The sequence below is a fragment of the Neospora caninum genome, chromosome VIIb (genome assembly GCF_000208865.1).
Source record: "Neospora caninum Liverpool complete genome, chromosome VIIb".
Taxonomy (NCBI): Eukaryota; Apicomplexa; class Conoidasida; order Eucoccidiorida; family Sarcocystidae; genus Neospora; species Neospora caninum.
The window spans coordinates 213,628-235,037 of NC_018394.1; the positions used below are offsets into that span (position 1 = coordinate 213,628).

Below are 21,410 nucleotides of genomic sequence, written 5' to 3' on the forward strand. Positions count from 1 at the left end.
ACTTTGTGCGCGGCTGGGCCGACAGGTCTGTTTCTTGTTCGCGCGCTCTCAGAAGACAAAGAGAGGAAAGGCACGCCTGCCAGTGAGCAAAAGGACATCGACCGACGAGTAAACCAATCGTTTTTTCTCGAATCGACTGCCTCCGTTCCCCCGGTTGTTCTCGGTCTGTGCGTCCCGCTGCGTGCTTCGCGGTGTGCTCTCGTCCGCCTACTGGCCGTCGCGCGATCTGTCTTCTCTTTCGGAGCCCATCCAGGCAGGCGGTTGCGATGCTGCTCGAGGCCTGGCCTTTTTCGTGACTCGAGAGACATTTAAAGATTGCTTTTGGGAAACAGCCGGAAACCGGTCGGGGGCGGAGGATCTGCTTTCCGTGCAGTCGCTCGCTTCCTTTCGCCTCGTCTCTTGGGTTGCGGGAGGGGAAAGCGGCGAAACAGTGAGACAGCGCCGCGCGACTTGCCTTTCTTTCCCTTCGTGTGAAAACTCGCTTCTGTAAACCGGGTGTCGCACTCGCGTTTCTTTTGAAAGCCCCCGCGAGAGAATCGTGTCAGTGGCGCGGTCGTAGTCACGTGCGTGGGGAACGATCTGCATTCAAAAAGAGCTCTCGAGATGCCGTATTCGTTGAGAGTGTTCTTGGCGTTTGACGTTTTTTACTCGCTCGCTGCCGGCTTCCGTGGCGGTGCTCCTTTCGCAATCCTCCGGCGACCCTGCCTCTTCTTCAGGCGAACGCGCTGGGACACGTCTCCTTCCAGAGAGAATTCGGCACAAGGATTCTTTTTCTCTGCTCTCTCCAGGCTCCCTGTCTTTGCTCCTTCTTTGCCGTTTTCTCTCTAGCGTCTTCGACATCGGTTTAGTCTCAGAAATGCGTTCAGAAAATTTCCGTGCAGAGATACGGTCGAAAAAGGGGCCCTCTCACCGTCGATACAACTCCAAATAATTACAGGTATCACTCTAGCATTTAGATATACTTCAGAAGCATCTTGTGCATTTGCTAGCGTTCAACCCGTCGATAGACAAGCGAAGTCGAGCGCCGACAAAGTCTAGAAAGATGTTTTTTCATGCAGCTTTGCGGCCAGTCGAAAAGCAGTTTCCTGGGCCGAAAGAAGCGAGCAGTTTGCGCCGAGTTCGCGAGGCGCACACAAAGTGGGGACAGTGTGCTGTGCCCCAACACAACGCAGAAAACCAAAAGGATCCGTTTTCCGCGTGGACACACATTGGCCGTTTCACCGAATAAAGAGAGAAACACACGGACGGAAAAAGCAGACATTCTCCCTGGCAGTCTTTTGCACGTTTCGCGGAACTCACTGCTCCGGAATGAACAAAAACGAAGGCGAAACGCGCTCCAGCAAACAAGAAACCAATGCGCCTGTTTCGCCTCCTCTTTGTGACAGCGCTGAGGCACAAGGCAAACGCGCCGTCTCGCCGCACGCCCACGTACGCGTTTCTTCTTTTCCTCAGCACAGCGGCGACTCGAATTAACAGCGCGGGAAAGCGGCTACTCAGATGCTAATATGGTCGGGACCATCGTACTGGGAGTGGGAATCTCTGTGACAGGAGTCTGGATAAAGCCGTTTTCGTTCTCCCTTCGTCTCCGAATGCATCTGCTTTTGCATTTCCTTTCTCTGCAAATCCGCCTGCCGACTTGCTGTCACGGTGCTGGCACTACAGACTACAGTCTCGTGCGAGAAAAAAACCGCGACAGGAGCGCCTCTGTGTATGTTCTTCGTCTTTGAACACCTGCCGAAAGATGCTCCAGTCCCTGTCCCATTTCCGTGTTTTTCAGGCGCTTCCAAGTCACCGCTTGCCTCATTTTGCCTGCGATGTGTGTTTTCTTCTCAACCGCACACACACACACACACCAGAGGGAACAGATACTCTGGCTCTCCGTGTCGAGGCGTTTGCGTCGTATCGTCTCCACTTTCACGTTTTTCTGTGTCAGCTCTTCGCCTCAGCCACGTGTGTACGGCGGGAGCGTGGTTAAAACGTTTCAGCCTAGAACACGGGCGAGAGGGGACGGTTGAAACCTCCCTTTCTGTTCATGTACTGCCTGAACTTGCGCTTGGTTTTCTTGTTCACCCCGGACATGCTCGACGCGGTGTGGTCTCGCCCTTTGGATGAGGCGAAGCCTTCAATCCCCATCAATTTCTGCATCAGTTGCTCCTCGGTCAGATCCTCCTCTTCGCTCGCGTCGCTCGCGTCCATGCTGCTGTCCCGGCTTCTTCGGCTTCTCTCCCTCTCTTCTTCCCGGCCTCTCCCTCTTCGGTCCTTCGCGCCGTTCGCGTGGCCCGAAGAGGAGGAATGCGGCGCAGACGAAAATGCGTTTCTCCCCTCTCGCTCCCTCGAGCGACTCCGAGAGGAGCCCCGCCCGTGCACGTAGGAAGACGAACCCGAATGACCGTAGCCGCTCGAGCCGCCTGCGTGTCCGCGAAATGGCGCGCTTCCGTGGTACGAACTGTCTGTGCGGCTGCCTCTGTCTCGTTCTCGATCGCGGAGGCTCTCGTGGTAGTCGTCTCTTCCGAAGCGGCCGCGGTCTCTGTGCAGGAAACACAGCCGCCGCATACCCGCACAATCTCGCGTTCGGAGACGCTCTCACGCGAGATCCCCTCAAACGCGCTTGCTGGCTCGGCCTCTGTGTGTGGGGCGTGAGCTGCGTTAGGAAAGTGAAACTGCGTGGCCTTTTTCCTCATGGCGCGGGTTCCAGTCTTCCAAATCAGACACACACACGTGGACGGCGTCACGACACCGCACAGACAGGGAAAGGAAGAGCTTCCAGGCCACGTGGACCTTCGAAAACCGACAGCCATGGCGACTGGGAAACAGGACACTCGGGGACGGAGAAACACGGAACGGGGAACTCGGCACCATCTTGAAACGTTCTACAGAGAAACCTCTGCGGCTTATCTTTGCCTTCCGCCTCTCTTTGTTCGCCGTCTGCGCCGCCTCTTTGGTTTCTCCCGACTTTTCTGTCTCGCAAAAAGGTCTCCCGGCCTTTCCGTTGCTCGCCCTCTCTTTCCGCTGATCCTCACCTGTCCCTGTCAGAAGAGCGATAGTAGCTGTCTCGGTCTCTCGCGTCTCGAGAACTTCTCCCTCGGGTGTCGTCTCTCCTGTCTCCTCTGTCTCTCGCGTCCCTCTCGCGCTGTCTCCGCCCGTCTTCGCTGTGGTACGAGGGCTCATACCCCGACCTTCTTCCATCCCTGCCGCCTCTCTCGTCTCCGTAGTCCCTTCGCGAATCCATGCTGCCGACAGGGACACACAAAGAGAAGCGCAGGGAGAACAGAAAACGCGGGAAGGAACAGGCTGGCAGCGGCCTCCAGCCGGCGCGGTACAGGAACACAAACGGCGAGAATGACTCTGAGTGGACGGAAACGCCACGCAAAAGAGGGAAAACAGAAAGGGAGAAACGCGGGCGGATGAAGCCAGGGGATGGGAGAGAAACCGTCAGAGAGTCGTCAGCGGAGCACAAAGCGAGATGGGGAAAATGGGAGAAGACGGGCAGGTGTCTTCAGTAGACCTCGCAATTCCAACAAGTAGGGGAAAAGAAGCCGTCAAGTGACAAGTGAAAGGGCGTGGGAACAGAGATGACGCCCGAAACAGAGGAGATTTCACCGAAACGCTTCTCAGGAAATGCGATTTCTTCATCGAAAAGGCGGACGGCACCAGTGGAGAGCCCGAAAAGATCTGCCCCGCCGAACGGAAGAAACGCGCCTACGTTCTGCTCATGAGATGGAACGAAGGCGAGTGAAGAATCGACGAAAGTGAATGAAACAAAAGGGGAACGAGCGCCACCATGCAGCCGACGATTTTGACCGCTTTTCCAGGATTCTCCTGTCGGCACGTGTGGTGCTGTCCAGCGACATGCTTGAGGAAACTGCTCTCAAGACTGGAGAGCAGCGTTTCTTCGTCAGATCTCGCCAAAAATGACAAACGAAGCCAACGTCTCGAAAGAGATCGAACCCTAAAAACGCCGGAAACGAGCCTCGGCGTTTCTCGTCGTCCGAACAGGGAGACAAGCATGCAGTCGCCGTGCCGGCTGTCCACCGCCGTGCGTTTCACGCAACGGCGAAGAAGGACTAGTCACAGTGTGTTTCCTAGACACACTCAAACGTTGCACGCCTTTCTTCTCCTACTTTTTCTGGAAGAACTCGTATCTCTCTTCTTTTTCTCGGGCCAGTGTGATGCGATCGGCCGTTTCTCTCGATGCTGCGACCGCCCGACAGTCAACCCGCCAGCAACAACGCGCCTCACAAAAGGTCAAGAATCCTCAGAACGAGTTGAAGGAGGCAAAAATCTCCTTTCACCGTCTCTCAGTCTTTTTTGACACATCTTGCCAGGCAGTTGTCAGTTCTGCGACAACAGAGCAAAGGAGTGAAGCGGGTTTATAAGGCCTTCATTAGCAGCAACCGCACGCGAACATGAGCGTCACCTGCTTCCTTCTATCACGAAAACGGGAACTCGCTGGGGATGATTTCTTTGAACCATCACCCCCACCTTGCTTTTTTGGAAGTTTTACCTTTCTGCTCGGGTGTTTTTTAGCTGGAAAAAAGTTACACGGCCTCGGACACTTCGACGTAGGACGACTCAGGAGAGTCCGCGGTGCCGGCAGCCGCGGGAAGATAGCACGAGGAGCGTGTGTGCCTGTTTCGGTCTTGCCGTTTCGTTTTCGTTGCCGTTATGTGGCAAGCAGGAAAGATCAAAGCGCGAGCGGTTGTGCAGTGGTAAAGGAGCTAGCGCGTTGCTCTTGGGCAACCCTGGGCGACGGGGGAAGTGGATTTCCTAAACACTTTCGGTGCGGGGATGGCCGTGGGTCTGGTAGATGAGCGTTAAAATCAAGAACTACCCTGGTCCTCTCCTGCTATGTGACGCACTGGGGAAACACCAGACTCCGACAGGAGAAAGGCTGGTCGCGCCGTGCCTGTCCCACTGTGTTGAAACACGAAGCAAAGCATGCAACCGACACGGGCAGTGCTTTGAAACTTTAACGAGAATCTGAGATTCACACTGCCACATAGCGAAGGCACGAACACGTCTTGGCAGATCGCGCATTTCTGTGGCCGCTGAACCGGTGTGGTGTGGCAGCTGCCTGCTCGGTCCGACCCTTGAGTTTGTTTCTCGGCGTTCAAACCGCGTTCTTCTCCGTCTGCGAACAGAAACCACCTCTTTGGTCGCGAGACGGAGAGACTGTCAGTGTATACACTTCCTTTAGTTAAAGCTGCAGCTGGAGACTTCTGCCACTGGGCTCCCACTATCACTGAGCCTCGCAGGTGTTCATCCGTCGAACCACACTGTCCGTCTCTTGCGGAACGCCTTCCAGATTTCACGCGGGCAATGAGGTCACGTCGTGATCCCTGTCCTGGTTTACCTGCCTACTACGGGACGTTTCCCTGAGTGCCGACGCGTTCCTGCCGGGAAACGCGCAAAGAAGCGAAACGAATCGTGTATGCCCGCCCGTGGCCTTAACAGTAAGTAGAACGCGTCTTCGTTACCAAAGGTGAACTCAAACGCCACCGGTCCTGCGTCTCAACTTTGGAGAAAGCGGATATGGCTGTGACGCCGTGCAGTTTTCCATCGTTTTCGGAAACATTCCGTCACAGGCACCACCCCATTTTCGTCGCCTTTCTCAAGTAAACGTGATTTCCAGCTTTTTCAATAAGCGAGAAACGCATGTCCCTCTTTCCTTACACTCCACCGTCTCCGGAGCCGTCTAAATAAACTGTGTGAAGCGCCTTCGGAGAGGTTCCCCTGGCGGCAACACACCGGTAATGCCTTAAGCACGTTTCTCTCGCTTCGTGTTCCTCCTTTTTTCCTCCCCTCTTTCCTTTTCAACTTCCGTCCTGCCGCACGCCCAGCAGCGGGATGCGTAATGCCGATCAAGACTGCAGTGACGAAAAACGTTTTTTCGCGTGGTCAGGCAGAGTGTGTGTCACGCCGTCGCGTTCCAGGTTGGCGCTCTGCAAGGCGCCCAGAGGGCCCACGGAACTTTGCTTTCTCCCTGCATCTGTGTGTCCCGGTTTCTGGAAAAAATCCGCCGGCATGCGCGCCGACGGCCGCAGCCCTCATAAATTCGCCACGAATGCAGACACGATCTTGGTGATTTGTCCGCTGAAACTGAACCAGCCTTGTGTAGACCGCCGGGCCAGCACGGCATCGACAATCCGTCTCCAGAGCTTCGCCATTTTGCGAACGTTACTGGTCGTGCTCGGCACGATCAACTGCGAAGACAGAAGACACATTTCGATCGAATGCTTCGCGGCAAAAGACCGGCAGAACGCGCTACAGGAGAAAGGACGCACACAGCGGAACCCGCGCGAACAAACAGCGGAGCACCTGAAGAGGAGATAGGACGCAAGAGGCGAGGTTGGTCAGGCTGCTCTATTTACACTTACTGGCATACATTTCAGTCACGTCATTGTTTTTTGTGCAACACTGCTAAACTCGTACTTGACGGAGGGCGACATTGAGCGTCGACCGGCGGAGGAACGCGGCTGCGGCCGAGACAACACGGCACCTCCGCTCGGAAAACAAAACGCGAAACCGTTTCCGGAATGCCTTCCGCTTACCAACTGAGTGAAGTTGAGGAAAGGTGCTCGGAGGACCGACTTGATGGGGCGTTTGAAGCCGTAACAGTTGCCGTACTGGAGAAACAGAGACACACAAAAAACAGCGGAAATCCGCAAGGAGCCAGAAGGACCGGAACGCGGCTGCCTGGACGAATGAGAGAGAGAAACAGGCGAGGCAGACGAAGCGTGGCAACGAGAGAGGAAGGAGACTCAGACGAGAAGTCGGGCAGCGGCGCGCACGGGGATGATATCGGAGAGACAGGGCGAAGGACACAAATGGAGAGGAAAGCAAATAGGCGACGCGAGAGGAAAAACACAAGCGAGAGAGAGGTGGAAAGCCGAAGTACGTGGCCGACCCGACCCCTCCACGGCCCGACCTCTGCAAAAACACGGCAGCCTCGAAGAGAGACGAAACGTACGTTTTCACAAGACGACGAAAACGCGCGTCGCGCGATTGAAACGGCTCGCCGCTCCAACACAGAAAAGAGACTTGAGCACTTTCGGCCACAGACGCACAAAAGGCCTCCGTTCTGCTCTTTACTCAAACATGATTTTGCGGAAAAACACAGACGCGAGAAGCGGCGAAGATACCTGTTGAAGAGTTATGTGACGAACTAAGGAAACCCGCGAGTCTTTCGGGAACTCGCGCCGGAAACGGAAGTTCCCTGATTTTTCTGCTTGTAAACAGAGAATGCTCTGTCGACCTTTCGCCCCCCCCCCCCCCCCCCGTTCAAACGCAAATCCCCCGGATCCCGTTTTTAGGTTCACTACTCTGGGCCTTTCCGACACACACGACCCAAAAAGCCACAAAGCTTCGAAAGCTCGGTTTTTCCGCCTTGGCCTACAACTCCAATGCCGGACTGAAGATCCAAGAGAGAACCGCCAGGGTGCCCTCCCCAGATGAGGCTCGGGAAGGCGATCGCCAGCATCGTCAACGTGTTGACGTGGACGGAGCCGTAGCGGAGATCCACGATCGCATCTTCTACGGCCTGCAGAGAGGACAGACAAAATTTGAAGAGAGCTGTGTCACCGCCAGGCTGGGATGCAGTGTCGAAACTTTAGTCGACGGCCATCTGCCACGGCCCCGAGGAAGCGCGAGGGACCGGTCGAGGTTTTTGACAGCTGATAAACCGCGAGAGAGGCGAGAGTCTTTGTCTACCTCGGATTCAAGTTCTATTGCTCGTGAAAAAATCGTGGCGAGCGCATTAAGCACAGAGACGTCAGGGTAGATTTGAACAGGCCTCTCTACAAACTCTCCCCGCAACGAAAGTTTCTTTCCGAAAGGTGGCGAGCGCACAACAGAAGACGCGACGAGACCAAGAAACTGAGTCGCCTTTTTTCCTCTGGAGCTTTGCCGGTCGAAAAGCTGCAAGATTCGCGCGCAAAATCTGCATGCGATTCGAGCACAGAAACGGTTCGACGGTCGATCTCTCGCAGCGCTGAGGCCTCATGCGAAAAACAATTTCCATGCAGCGCCGCCATCCAACGGCCGCTCAAACTGAACAAGGACGTACGGTGGAACGTCTCTTTCCGTTCCCAACCGAAGAGCGTCGAGAGCTCTCACTTCAGCGAGCGGGGCTAGACGCGAGTTAGAGGGAACCAAACTCGCAGAACGCGAAAACGGAGAGAATGCCCGGAGTATGCTGCCGCCTTCTCCCCTCTCTCGGCCTCTCACCTGTTCATCTTTCGGTCCATTTGGCTTCACGGAGACGCTCACAGACAACGTTCCACGCACCTTCTCGTTCACGTACTGTACCGCCTTGGGCAAAAATTCTGCAACTGTGGCAGGCGTGTCGAGAGCCACTTCTGCACAGACAGGCGCAAACATCTCCTGCCGAGGAAGGAAAAGGAAAAGGCACAAAACCAGAAAATTAGCTCAACATCCCGACGCGGTCCACGGGAATCTTTTTGCCAAAACGCGGAGACAGAACGCCGCTGAACGGTTACAGACACACTTGACGAGATCCCGGATTGCGCGCGGGTTACAGCAGTTCTTCGAAGTCTGTTTCCTACTGTCTATTCCGGTCTATACGAGTCGCTACACAAAGAGACATATACACAGATTTTTATAGATCTTTTCTGATCCAGCCTTGCAAGTCAGGGATTTGAAGCCGGCTGAGCTTTCAGGATGTGGCGATCGTGAGTGTTGACAACCTGGTTTTCCACAAATCCAACGAGGCTGCAGATACCTCGCAGTTTGTGTGTGGACAGAACACAGATACGCGCCCGTTGCTGCTCCGACACTCTTCTCGTCTGGCGTCTGAGAGAGACGAAACTGAAGCGTTTCTCACAGGCAGAACCCACCAGGAGACGCACAGTGTGTCGGGCCAAGACGTCGAACACACAAAGCGAGAACTGAAAGCCTCACTCTTTGCGCAGGGCGTCTCCTGTTTTCGCTTCGAGTGGAACACAAACTTTGCATCCGGCTCACCTCCACAGCAACGAAGTTGTCTTCCGGCATATCCGTCACAAAAATGACGGACTTCATTTCCGCATGGGCGAAACGCCCCGAGAGAGGAACGGAGACCGGAATCTCAAAGTCCTCGGGTTTCCGCCCCATTTCAATGAGTCTCGTCCTCGCAGTTCTGGAAAAAACAAACGCGCTCGGCTAGAAAGCCACGCATGCAGGTTTCGCAAAAACTCGGTAGAGACGCTAGGGCACACGCCGAGACAGCCCCGTATACCTACGCACGGTTCTGGAGTCGCAGCGCAGTTTTCACGAAGAAAAATGGTCTCCTCCAAAGGGCGAAACTCGACACTTTGACATGCAGCGAGACGGCGCCCTACAAAGAAGAATACGCGTATGAGTCTTGAAGCATCGCTGAAAAAGGCTTACCGGATGCGATCGGCGTAGTCGGGATAGTAGCAGCCCACGTACAGCGTCTCTCGCTGGTAGTGCCGCACGAGGTCGAGGAAAGTTTCCCTGAAACAGGAGCGCGAAAGAGAAGGGAGCAGGCGAGAGGAGGGCGAAACGGCGAGGGAATAGGACAGAAAGTGGGGCAACCCGCGACGAAAAAGCGGCTTTGTGTCATGGAGAGACGAGAAAAAAAGGAACAGTCAAAAGAAGAGAGTGCGCGGGAGGACCCAGCCACCACAACGGAGAGCCGAATTCAAGAGTTGCGACAACACAGGATGCAGAAACAAGGCAAGGGGGACGGTACGACACGCACAGAGAGGATCGAAATGACGAGACGCACCCCCAAAAAACTTGGGCTTTTCTCGTCTTCGGTGCCTCTCTCTCTCCCTTCGCTCTGTTGCTTTCGGTCGAGCTGTCACCCAGCGCCCGAGTCTTTGCCCGTTGGTGTGTGCTTCCTTTTCCTTCGCCTCTGTCTTTTCGACAACAGTCTTTCGTCTGTCCGCCTCTTCGCGGATCTCCTGCAAGGCTCACCTTTGCGGCCAGTTCTTGCAGGTGACGACGATCTGGGGATGAACGCAAATGTGAGCGCCGTTGTAGAGGAGCCCCGCCGCGAGGTTCTGCAGAGGCGCAGTGGAAAGAGGCTCAGCTGCGAAAGAAAGAATCACAGCCGACTTTTTAGCGAGCAAAGGGACGCAAAACAGCCGAGGGGGACGGCCGACACGTGCAAGAAGACGCATGCACAGCGCCGAAGGCGACAGAGAACAAGACCCTGCTCGAGCACGTGCCGCCGTGGAAGGCCAGATCCGTTTGCTGGACCGTGCCAAGAGAGAAGATGGCAACACGGCCGTCATCCGCAATGCATGAAGAAGCAGGCAGATATCAGGTTCTCGACGAGAGATGAGCCGTGCACTCTCTCTGCGTCCGTCCCGATGCAGAACTCGGTTCCTCGTTCCCTACTCGTGCGTGCCACTGTAGCGCTCTCGTAGACCTGTCAGAAGAAAAGACGAGACACAAAAAGACGCGCGAGACACTTACGGCCACGCACAGGAGCTGAGCATCGCGCAGGACACGTGAGGCGCGCCCTGGCGCCCCAGCCACGGGGCGCTGAGGCCACTCTAAAGATCTGCACGCAATCTGCGAGAGACGAAACGTGTCGCACCCGGCACCCGTGCGCACGCATGCGCATGCATGTGCACGCATGCAAGGGGCGACCTGAGGCTCGCGAGATCCTTACCAGTTTCCGGGACAGATAATCCACGGCGTGCAAGACCCGAGCTCGGCTGTGAACGGTTTGTCGAGGAGAGGCTTCGGCGCAGGCTCAGTCTGGGGCGGCGGCGTCGGCTTGCCCCAGAGAATCCGATTGGCTGTGGCGATAGACCCTGAGCGCAGGGACGCGGAGGCGCGAGAAAAAAAGCTGCAGCCCACTCTGTCCAGAGCGACGGAAAGAGACCGAGAACAAGACAGGACTCAAAACGACGCCCGTCCGATGCGGCCGGAAAGACAAGCTACACAACGACAAGCTTCTCCACAACAGCTAGCCTCACTCCTTTCTGACACATTCGTGTCGACATCGGTGCTTCGTGTATATCTGAGAGTTGCCGGATCACCTATGGACCTTTTGCGAGTTGTGTATGCCTCTGACGACTGCGCTGAAACACGCGCACGCGCCGACTCTGCACTTGCCGACTCTGCACTTTGGCGTGAGCGCGCCGTCCGCGCTTGAGACGTGTCTAAAAGAAAACTCAGCACCAACTTCGATGCGAGATCTCCCCCTGTCCGCGCACCTGTCATGTACCACTTCGTCACGCACTCGTGGTGGAGGAGCGCCTCGCCCTGTTTCACGTCGCCCTCGACGAAAAGAAGAAAGTGACGGTCGAACAGAGGCTTGAAAATCTGCTCCACCACTGGCGCCACACGTGGATTGAACGGACTGCTCTGCGAGACAAACCGAGCACTGGGGGAAACGAAACGACCTCTAGGAGAAAAAACACACAAGGCACAAGATGGAAAGATCCCCGTCCACACCCATCCGTGTCACACAGCTGTACCTGTATTTATATATATATATATATATTTATGTATATATGCATATATATTATATATATTTGTATGTATATGTATATAAAGAGATAGAAGGATATTTGTGTGTTTAGGTCTGGAAAGGAATTCACGTTTTGGCTCTGTGTAAATGGGAGGAAATACTTGACAGGATGTGTGCATTTGTCTTGGTGGAGGGAACATCAGGCGGCACGTCCCTTCAGCGGCGTTGACCGTACGGGGAAGGCGCGTCTTGTTTCGGGTTCGCAAAGCCGGGGCTGACAAGTCTGCGCCCGAAACCGACCCTGAAGCAGCAGCCTTACCTTGTACACACAAACGCTGTTCTCCACAAACAGCGAGGTCAGCACGTCGATTGGCGCATCAACTGAAGACACAGAGGCGAAGCGAGCGAGAAAAGAGTAAGCAAGGGGAGTCGCGAGAGAAAAGCCGAACAATTCGAGACGCGCCGTGCCCCAACAGGTTGGCGAAGCAAACGCACCACCAGCATTCGCATGGCTATTTTGGTGGCATAACCTCGAGCGAGAGAGAAACGCAGGCACGCAGCGAGTCGACGACCGAAAGCAAATCCCGCCCTGCCTCGAGCGTCTGTCTGCTGAGGCCAGCGCGCGTCTGTAGCAGGCGCGACTGTGCGGCTATGAACGTTTCTCACAGTTGCCGGCCCCAAGAATGGCAACGACGTTTCCAGGGCGCTCGTGAAGAAGCTCTTGCTCGACGGCGCCTTCGACGAGAAGTTCCATGGACCCAAAGGTCAGCAATGTGGTGAAGAGTAAACCCTTGGGGCCAACCTGAGAGAAGCGGCAAGCGGAAAAACGCAGAAGCGGCGGAGCTGTGTGTGTATCGCCGACCCCACGGACGGACGCTTTTGAGCTCCGTCTTCTTTTTTTGCGCTTTTCCTTGATGCCCGCCTCTCTAGAAGCGGCGACGCGACCGCGGGCAGAGACAGCGTAGAGACAGGAGAGGAGAAACACACACGGAAAGGAGGCAGGAAACCCCCGTAGGGCTTTCGGTGCTTCTGTGGCTACTCGTAGTGCCGTGTTCTTTTCTTTGAAATGAATCAGCGCACCCTCGGTGTAAAAAGAGCTGGAGAAGAAGGAAGGACACACGTGACGGGAGACATTCGACGCCAGCACATAAGGCGCTGTGCATGGCCCCAGCGGAAATATTGGAGCAGTCGAGAGGACGTGCGCGACGCGGGGTGAAAATCAGAACAGAGCCACGCCTGGCGATGAGTGCACGCATACCTTTACAAAATGTCGAGTCGGCCTCTGGTTTGAGGCCTCGCCCTCGCCGTTCGCTGTTCCGCCCTCCGCGGGCTTTGCAGCGAGAGGCGGCGGCGGTTTCCCTGTGGCGACGACCGCTTCAAAGTACTCTCGGATGACGCTCAACCAAATGCCTACGAGCTGTGCCACAAACGGGGAGCACAGGCAATGGAGAGAGTCGCCGAACCGCAGAAAGTAGGAGAGACGCGCGGAAGACGGAGAGAAGCAGTGAGGACGAAACACCGACGAAGCACTCGAGAAGGGAGAACAGGACGGGGAACACCACAGACGCCAATTGGACAGAGAGGAAGAGCCGAGGAAAGGGAGAGCGGAACTCGACGTGAGGCAAACACTCGGTTTTTCGCGCAAGATGTGTGCAGCATTTGTGCAGAGAAGGAATGGTCTGGAAGGAGGAGGTACCATACGCAGAAAGGCAGGAGAGTGACGTGCCAAGTGAAGAAGAATGGCGAAGGTGGAAGGAAACGGGAAACGCACAGGGAAAAGAACAAGGCAGGGAAAAACGCATCGACACTCGAGCGCGCGAGAGAGGCAGGAAGGAGAAATGCGAAGCAGCGAAACGCAGCGAGAGGTGGGAGCCCGACCGGTGACCCCACGGGAGGAGACACAAGACAGGAAGGGATGGAGAGGAAGCAGACAACGAAGCGCACAACAGAAAGAAGGTGAGACACGAGCGAGCTTTTGAGAAGCGGAAGAAAACCGCAAACAGGATGGACGTTCAGCGTGAGACGAAGCAACGGCGAAGAAGTGGAAGAAAGCACAGATGGAGAGGTCAGAGAGCTGCCTCGAAGCAAAGGCAAGAGCAGATCAGAAACGCGCGAGACATCGAGGGAAGGAGTTTGGTTGTCGAGGTCCGTTGCTTTACAATGCTCCCGAACACATTTACGCACGGTGAACCTCCGTCTCTCGGTGTACGCCCGCTCGTCGAAAACGGTCTCTTCGCCGCACACGAATGCCCCCGGAAACGACGCTCAGGTTTTGTCTCTTTGTCTGGTAGCTTTGTGCGGCGCTCTCCACGGCGGTGTGCCATGTGGCTGCTGCTTTCCCTGCCATGACACACAGCCCGCCGTCCCTCCTGTTTCGCTCCCGTTGGATTCTGGGGCTGTGGAGTGTACGAAACAGCGCAGTCGACACGGCCTCTTTGTCGTTAGGTGCCTAATGGTTCTTTAGCCTCTTCTCTCAGCCTCTTTTCGTCTGATCCGCTTTCCTCTCAGCCTCTTGATCGTTTCCGTACCATAGAGGAGTGCATCCAGTGGGAGACGCCTGAGGCAGTTCCGATTAGCCCTCTGGTTCGTGCATCAACGCACGCAAATCCTCCTTCGAGTTCTCCAGTTGCCCGTGAGGCTTCGCCTCCCCCTGCTGTTTGCGATGGACTGTCGTCCCTCGGCACACGCTCCGGTTCATCTCGTTTTTCGATCGAAGCCTCATGGAGGTCCGTGGAAAAAGCTTGCAGCCGATCCATCAGTTCGTCAATGATTGCGAGTTTCTCCTGAGGACTGAGGGAAGCCCAAGCGTCCTTTTGCGCCGCGACGAGGCGCACGCCTCGGTCGAGGTCTTTCATGGCGTCGATTCCTGGAAAAATGCACGTGTTAAGCGGGTAAACCTTCCCCTCCTGCGCGATGTGTGCTAGCCCGAAAGTTCCCCGCGAGCTCGTTTTCTGAGAAGAACACAGCCGGCTCCTCGAATTTTGGCGAAGCCCGTGCACGACGCCGCGGAAAACCGGCCAGCTTCTGTTTTTGGTGCGGAAACAAGAAAAGGAACCAGTTCGCAAGTGAAGTCTGCCGTCGAGAAAGATAGAACAGCCAATGGAGTGGAGGAAAGTCAACAGCAGAAGGTCCCCTTGTCAGGTGAGAGCCCCCCCGGAAGGCCGCTTTTGGACTGGCCGACGGCGAGTCGCACACACCGCACTGGAAAAACTTACCGTCGAAAAGACCGCTCGTACTCCCGACAACTTCCACACAGACAACAGCGAGGAAAGAGAATCCGTGCTCCTTTTCGGGCGCCGACCGGTCGACGGCAAGCAAGTCGTTTTCCGAGGTAAGAAACGAGACAGCTTCGCGGTTCAGTTCGACGCGGGGAAGCGGTCACAGCTGCCGACAACGAGAAAAAACGTTGAACTAACCATATACGAAGAGACCTACAGAGAGATGCTTGCGTCAGACAGGGAGGCGTGAAGACTGTCCAGCACCGCAAACGAAGGAAATACGAGTAAGAGCCATATTTCCTCGAAAAATCTGGAGTATGCAGGGAGTCAGGCGGGGACCATCACACAAGACACGCGTCGCGCCGCACATCTGCTACGCGGCACACCAGCAAGTTACGTGCACTGGTTTTCAATCCAGGTAAGGGTTAAATGGCTTTCAGGCTCTTCCGGAATTCGAGGTTCCTGTGAGGAAAGTGCTTAGCGGCGGCCACAGTCAGAAAATCTACGTTTCTAGCGTCCGACTATGCGCTTGCGAACGAAGGCGGTGCGGCCGTACTCTGCGGAGCGCAGCGCCAAACAGAAAGTGGTAAGCGCCGATTTCTGAACCATTCGGGCGTTCCAGATGCCAGCGAACAAGAATAATTGTGAAGAAGCGGATGGCAAAGCGGGGCTGTAGTTTCCGACACTCACAACAACACTTGCGTTCCCATTCGGCAACCTTGAGCGGTCAAAAAGATCAGCAAGGAGCTTCAGAAGGGGACTGAGTCGGAACCTGTGTTCACTGCTTTTCGCGGGGAAACCGGTTTTGTCCTGTCCCGATTTCACCGACGTGCTCCACATAGAGAGGACACTCTCTCACGCGCGTGGCTCGCTGTGCTTCCGTGTTCTGCTCCTCCGGGCTAGACAGTTGAGAAAGAATTTTTTTGCCGGGCGGAGGAACTCAAGCACACGGTGTGCTTCCGGGACTCTCCCTTCACGCGGGGTCGAAATCTAATCTGTAGCCCCTGATTCCGATTTTCTTCGGATCTCGTGTTCCACTGGAAAGCAGCAGGAGATACCAAACGGAGGCTTTATTCTCGGGTGGATGTTCAGCCCTATCAACCGCGGTTCAGCCAACCCCTTTTCCCTTGCACATGACTGTCACGTCTGTGCATGAGGAAACAATTTTCGAAATTCCGCGTTCACTTCTGCTCCGCGACTGACTGGAAAAACGGACAGTATCCAGGTTTTCTCGGGGGCGGGTGGTTCAAACGATCTACGGGCCCTCGTTACGTATTTACGTTGAGACCGACACTAACGGCGAACGACTGAGGTTCCGGGCGCGGTTTTAACAAGCGTGCGTTCCTTTTGGTCGCGCACTCAAATCCTCAAATCTGACTGTGCATGATGCACGTGGAGAGCAACTGACATTCGACAGCAGTGCAGGCCGACCACGAGATCTTTTTTTGAGCGGAAAACGGGCTGACACGGCTCCGGGAAATGAATTCGAAATCCGTTGAACGGCCCACAAAAAGAGTTGTTGGGCGCGTAAAAGGGACGTTGTTTACGGTTTACTCACACGAGGACGCGCTTGCCTTCTCGGACCAGCGTTTCCACGGTTCTTCGGGAGAAACCTCCGTCAGATCAGCGCGTACAGAAAAGTCCTTGGAGAAAGACGACTCGTGTAGCCAGCAATGTCCACAGCCAGATTCGCAGACGAATCGGTCTATAAATGGTACTTTGTCAGAATGCTTGGCACTCTCCCGTACTGCAACTGCTTGTATCGCTGGTCCTCTTCAGCTTGCTTCAGGTCCATAGTGAAGTTCTCTGTATTCAACAACAACAGAGCGGAAAAGAATGCCACCAAAACCGCCTACACACGTGTTTGTCTCGCACTAAGCAATCCACTGAAAATTATCTGTGCGAATGGCACGCAAACCCAAGTCCAAACAGCCCTGCACACAGGGAGTCCACGTCTTGCAGAACAGCGGTCTCCGGCCTCCTGGAACTGCGGTTCGCCCGTCTCTGCACAGCCAGGATCCCCCACGCAAAGCAGTGCGCTGTGCTTTACTCCAGAACGGACGGTCCCTCGTCCTTCGATCACCCCTTCTACGCATTCTGCTTGCTCGGCTAATACATTCCACTATCCCCCTCGCCAGATACGGTGGAATATTCAAGGGAAGCAATTAGTATGTTTTGCCCTCGCGAGCAGCCGAACATGCCAGCGCTTCCTATGTGAGCACTCGGAACACAGAGAAAACTCGATGAGGCGCAACGCACGAAGCGTCAGTACGTTATATGCAACGGGAGAGGGTCCCCTTTTTAACGGAGACTCACGGCTGACGCCCTCTTTGCTCTCCTTTCCAATGACGGTGGATTTGAGGTACGCGCGGCGGTAAGTGTGGGAAAGCGTCTGCTTGCGCCCCTTGCCCCACGGAGAGAATTGGCGGATCAGTAAAGACTCGACCCCCCCCCCCCTCCCTCGCTTTGCCCTCGGGTGGTTCATGCGTTGCACCAGTGACGGCGAGGGTACCCGCATTTTCACTTCTAGCGTTCTTCCGTTTCTTCGAGCGGAGCATATTTTAGCACCCGAAGCTGGACTTACGCGCTTGGCGAAGTGCCGGGTCGCGTTCGATGACCTCAAACACAGAGATGCGTCGGAAGCACTTGGCCATGCTGTTGTACGCCTCCCGAACCTGCTCGGCGCCGGCGAGTCCGCGATGATACATACTGCTGATGTCTCTGTAGCGATCTTTTTGCTCTTCACACTGGGAGAGCGACGGCGCAGGCAGAGCCGCCGGTGGGTTGCTGGGCGACGGCGCACTCTGGTCAAACTGGACGAAAGGCACCGGCTCAGGCAAGAAAATCTCTTGCACAGGAGACGCAGGATATCTCGGTGTGCGCACCATCTTGATAATGGACTTGCACAGTTTTACACTTTCCCAAGTGAAGAAGGAGCAGGAAATATCTGCAGGCCAAACACGAACAATGGCGGAGAGCACGGTGCGTTTCAACGCACAAAAAGTGGTTTTCCGCTAAGAGACCTCCCGTGTCGCGCGCGCCCTCGAAAGTACATTCAAACCAGACGGCCTACGTACTGCAACGCGACTGCAGCGGAAGACGCCCTTTTCTCTCCAGAGAGAAAAAACTCGGTTGAAAATCCAGAGGGAAAGCAGTTGCACAACGTCCGACTGCTCCACGAGTTTGTGGATCACAGCGGCAACACGAGACGACTGACGGGCACTTGGTACCCCGAAACCGAAGTCTGAACGGGAGCACCGTGAGAACGCCTGGGGAATCCTTTTGTGTTGAAAAGTTCAGTCCGCGTATCCGCAGTCGAAGGGAACCGTCAAGGACCTTTCTGATTCCCCAAACACCGAAAGACACGTGTGGAGAGGCCTGCATGTGCAGGGTTGCATGCAAAATGGCCGCTGTCGCCGAGGTCGGGGCGCCCGTTCCCGCCTACACTTGACAAATCGGGTTCTATTGCGTCACAGTGTACCTGCTGCTACTAAGCGTAGTCAATTTATATTTTGCGTTCTCGTTTCTGCACAACCCTTCAGCATATAAAACGGACAGCGGGAAAGGGGGTTCTCCAACCAGGGCGTTACAGTTAGAGTTGACAAACTGCAGTCCTCGTCCGTGGAGAGGTGAGTTGCGGCTTTGCAAAATAGTGCTGTAAACAGTGATGTAAGTCCTTGACACGCTCTACGAGATCTGGTCTTGTTTAAGAAAACCACAGGAATATGAACCGCCCTTCTCGGTTGGAGCGGCGCGTGTCGGTACTCCACACGAGCTCTCACCCGGACGACAGCTTAGATCACACTTCGTGTGTGTCTACCGTTTTTGAAGCACTGGGGGCCTCTACCACAACTCAAAGCTGTGCTTTAAGCCCTATCAACCCGACTGTAGTGATTGGCGTCGAGGATGGCGCAGTTTACCGGATCCCCGTTCGTTTCGCGCAACGAGCGAAGAGCTGCCCCACTTAAGAGTAGGCAATCAAGTGACAGCCGGTCGAGTTCCTCCTGAGCTCATGCATTCCTTGGAGTCGAGTACGGGGTTTAGAAGTATAGGGAAAGATGCTTCTATCCTTTGGGATCACTTGAGGGCCAGCTGATATATGTCTTTCCGTTCCCGCAAAACGCTGAAGTAGTACAGTCTGGGCACTACGCGGCCGGAGAGATATAGCCACGAGCGTGATTTCAGTCTTACGAAAAGAATCGGCACAGTCCCCACCGATGACGGAAGAAGGCTATCCGTTCTTCCGTAGGCGTAGTCCCGACGTAACACATTAGGAAGAGGGCAATGAATAACCTCGCTGTTCCTGTCCAAAACACAAGCACATGAACCGCCCTGATTTTCGTTGGAATGCGCAAACACGGTTTTGACAGAATGACCCCCTTGACGCAAGTCACAACAGGAGGCATTCCCGTGCGAGAAGCGGCGTATCACTCTTGGCAACTTCCTTTCTGAATGCACTCACGTCTTTTGCATTCTACAGGCCGTCAACAACTACCCTGAGGAGAAACCTCACAGGTACAAAGACAGAAGAGGCAAAACCTGGGAGGGTGGATGCCCTCCTTTTCTAAGTCGTGATTTGAGTTGAGTGCCTCTCGTGGTCTTTCAAGACTACACGAACACAGACGGTACGGGGGGTATGCGTTCCGGCGCTTTTTTCGCACAATCTGCTCTCACCATCCTGACACGTGTCTCATCGCTCCAGCATGCAGGCGCAGACATTCGTTTTTCGGCGCCTCCGTTCATCGCGTTTTTCTTTGCCCTCTCGTTTTTCTCTCCAAATCGCCCAACGGCGGGGGCCGCATTTCCCAATCGCGTTTCCACGCCCTCCTGCACAACTCGAATTTCCCTGCAATGAAACCTGACAGCTTGTTCCTTCGCGGTACTGTCATCGACGCGCCGGTGCTCCCCCCTTCAAACTTCTGAAGAAAGACTGGTCTAAATCAACAGACACATACGTGGATATCTACCGAAGCTCCGATTGTCGGTTGTCTCGCTTTCCCGGGGAGGTTCGGATGGCTGCATCTGCTGTATCGGCGCGATCGTCTCCTAACATCGGTGTACAGCTGCCAGCGCGTGTTTCTCTTCTCCTCGGTTATTTCCCTACTTCCTGATTCTCTCCCAGCTTTTTGGCAATTTTTGGCAGTCGGTTCGGGATGATAGAGTATTTTCAGCCCGGACGAAAACGAGCGAGCGACGCAGCCACGTGCCCCTTTCGCCTTTTCTTTTCCCCCGTCCAGCGACACCAGCCAGATACGCACCGCTCCCGCCCCGTTGGCGGTTCGGCGATCGGCTTACCTTTTTTCCCGCTTCCGTTCGCTTTTCCATTTCCCTTTCTTGTCTTTACGTCTCGCTCTTCATTAAACCGACACACACGCTGCGAGGGCATGGATTGCTAATGTGCGCCGCGCCGGACGAGAGCGGTTGCACACCGCGTTTCAGCTGACACTCTGGACAGCGCAAGCGAGAACAGACTCTCGAGCCCCAGTCAAAACCAAGAACAGGGTTGTGTCTGGCACGGGTTTTATGAAGGATTGCCTGGACGTGAATTGAAGATTCCTTGCTCGTCCGTGCACGTGTGCGCCTCCCTGATTCTCTCTTCTTGCGTTATACACCTCTGGCGCCTGAAACCCATGTCCCGCGCCGCGCTGCTCCGCGGGAACTTCTCGCGTCACTTGCGTCTTTTTCTCGCCCGCCCATCTTCTCCCAACTGCATTCTCCCTCTTTCATCGCCTCCTTTTCTACTCCTTTATGATCGGTATGCATATCCAGACATGCATACGGCTCTGTGATCCGACCCTCTCAACACACGACTTCCCTGGGCGCCTCGTAGTCAACGTACATAAACATCTACACACGCTTGTTTTTCAAATTCTACGTCGTTCCCCGGAGTCCCAGTGATACAACTCGGTGCGACGCGCCACGGAATAAGACCCTCCTGTCCAACTATCTTTTTTTTGCATATATGCGGTTGTCGAGGGTTGGACGGTGTACACGGAGGTGTACGGGGGGCGCTTCTCTCTGGGATGTCTGCATTGCCTTTGGACTGGAAGAACACCTCCACCTCTTGCACATGTCTCGCGCTTGTCTTCCTCGATTCTCCCCATCGACTTTGTCCCAATTTTTCTGTCATGGGAGGGCACAACTGTTGCCAGCGCTTAGGCGGCCGCTCTCGGGTTTTGCCTACGCGCTCTGAACAGCGAGAACGGAGAAACTTCATTTTTGAAAACACAGCCAAGGGCGTCTGTGGACAATCGTTTCTTGACGGGAAAGTCGCCTCGTACGAGGCACCCGTCAACGTCGCTGCATCCGACTCCTCTTCATCCTCGTCACATCCAGGGGGATAGTACCGGAGATCTTCGTCTTTCCTAGTGCCTAGTCTCTCATCTTCTTCAGACCCCTTCGTGCACCCCTTCCCCACTTCCGCAGCGGATCTTTACACGCTGAAGCCCACGGCTTTTCTAATCAGTGTGTTCTGTTCTTTCCACTTGGCCTCGAGGCTCTCTTCGGAATCAAGACTGGAAAACCTCCCTCTTTCTTCCTCGTCTGCCTCCCGCCTTCTGTCTTCTCCTCTGTGTTCGCCGCCCTCCGTTTCTCGTCTCCACGGTTCAAGTGCACCTGTAGCTTCCCTTGTTGATCCAAACCTATCGATATCTAACTGTGCAACTCTCGACTCACTATATATATATATATATATATATACGTGTATATTTGGGGCTGTATGCTTTTAGAAATCGTGGATGCAT

At 55.0% G+C, this 21,410-nt stretch overlaps 3 protein-coding genes across 3 annotated transcripts; all 3 read right to left on the reverse strand.

Moving 5' to 3' along the window:
- Window positions 1–1,986: 1,986 nt before the first annotated feature.
- On the reverse strand, window positions 1,987–3,229 carry NCLIV_024055 (hypothetical protein; the record flags this gene model as incomplete). Its single annotated transcript, XM_003882600.1, has 2 exons — window positions 1,987–2,527; window positions 3,021–3,229. 2 exons carry the CDS (start codon window positions 3,227–3,229, stop codon window positions 1,987–1,989), a joined length of 750 nt encoding a protein of 249 aa, XP_003882649.1.
- A 2,948-nt stretch (window positions 3,230–6,177) lies between these two features.
- NCLIV_024060 (hypothetical protein) lies at window positions 6,178–14,304 on the reverse strand (the record flags this gene model as incomplete). Its single annotated transcript, XM_003882601.1, has 15 exons — window positions 6,178–6,189; window positions 6,552–6,626; window positions 7,397–7,540; window positions 8,227–8,382; window positions 8,983–9,136; window positions 9,388–9,474; window positions 9,940–10,054; window positions 10,366–10,396; window positions 10,444–10,531; window positions 10,667–10,787; window positions 11,193–11,343; window positions 11,769–11,830; window positions 12,116–12,251; window positions 12,708–12,866; window positions 14,047–14,304. The coding sequence occupies 15 exons, from the start codon at window positions 14,302–14,304 to the stop codon at window positions 6,178–6,180; spliced, it is 1,749 nt and encodes a 582-aa protein (XP_003882650.1).
- Window positions 14,305–16,372: 2,068 nt separating this feature from the next.
- Window positions 16,373–17,555, reverse strand: NCLIV_024070 (conserved hypothetical protein; the record flags this gene model as incomplete). Its single annotated transcript, XM_003882602.1, has 2 exons — window positions 16,373–16,473; window positions 17,252–17,555. The coding sequence occupies 2 exons, from the start codon at window positions 17,553–17,555 to the stop codon at window positions 16,373–16,375; spliced, it is 405 nt and encodes a 134-aa protein (XP_003882651.1).
- Between the last annotated feature and the right edge of the window lie 3,855 nt (window positions 17,556–21,410).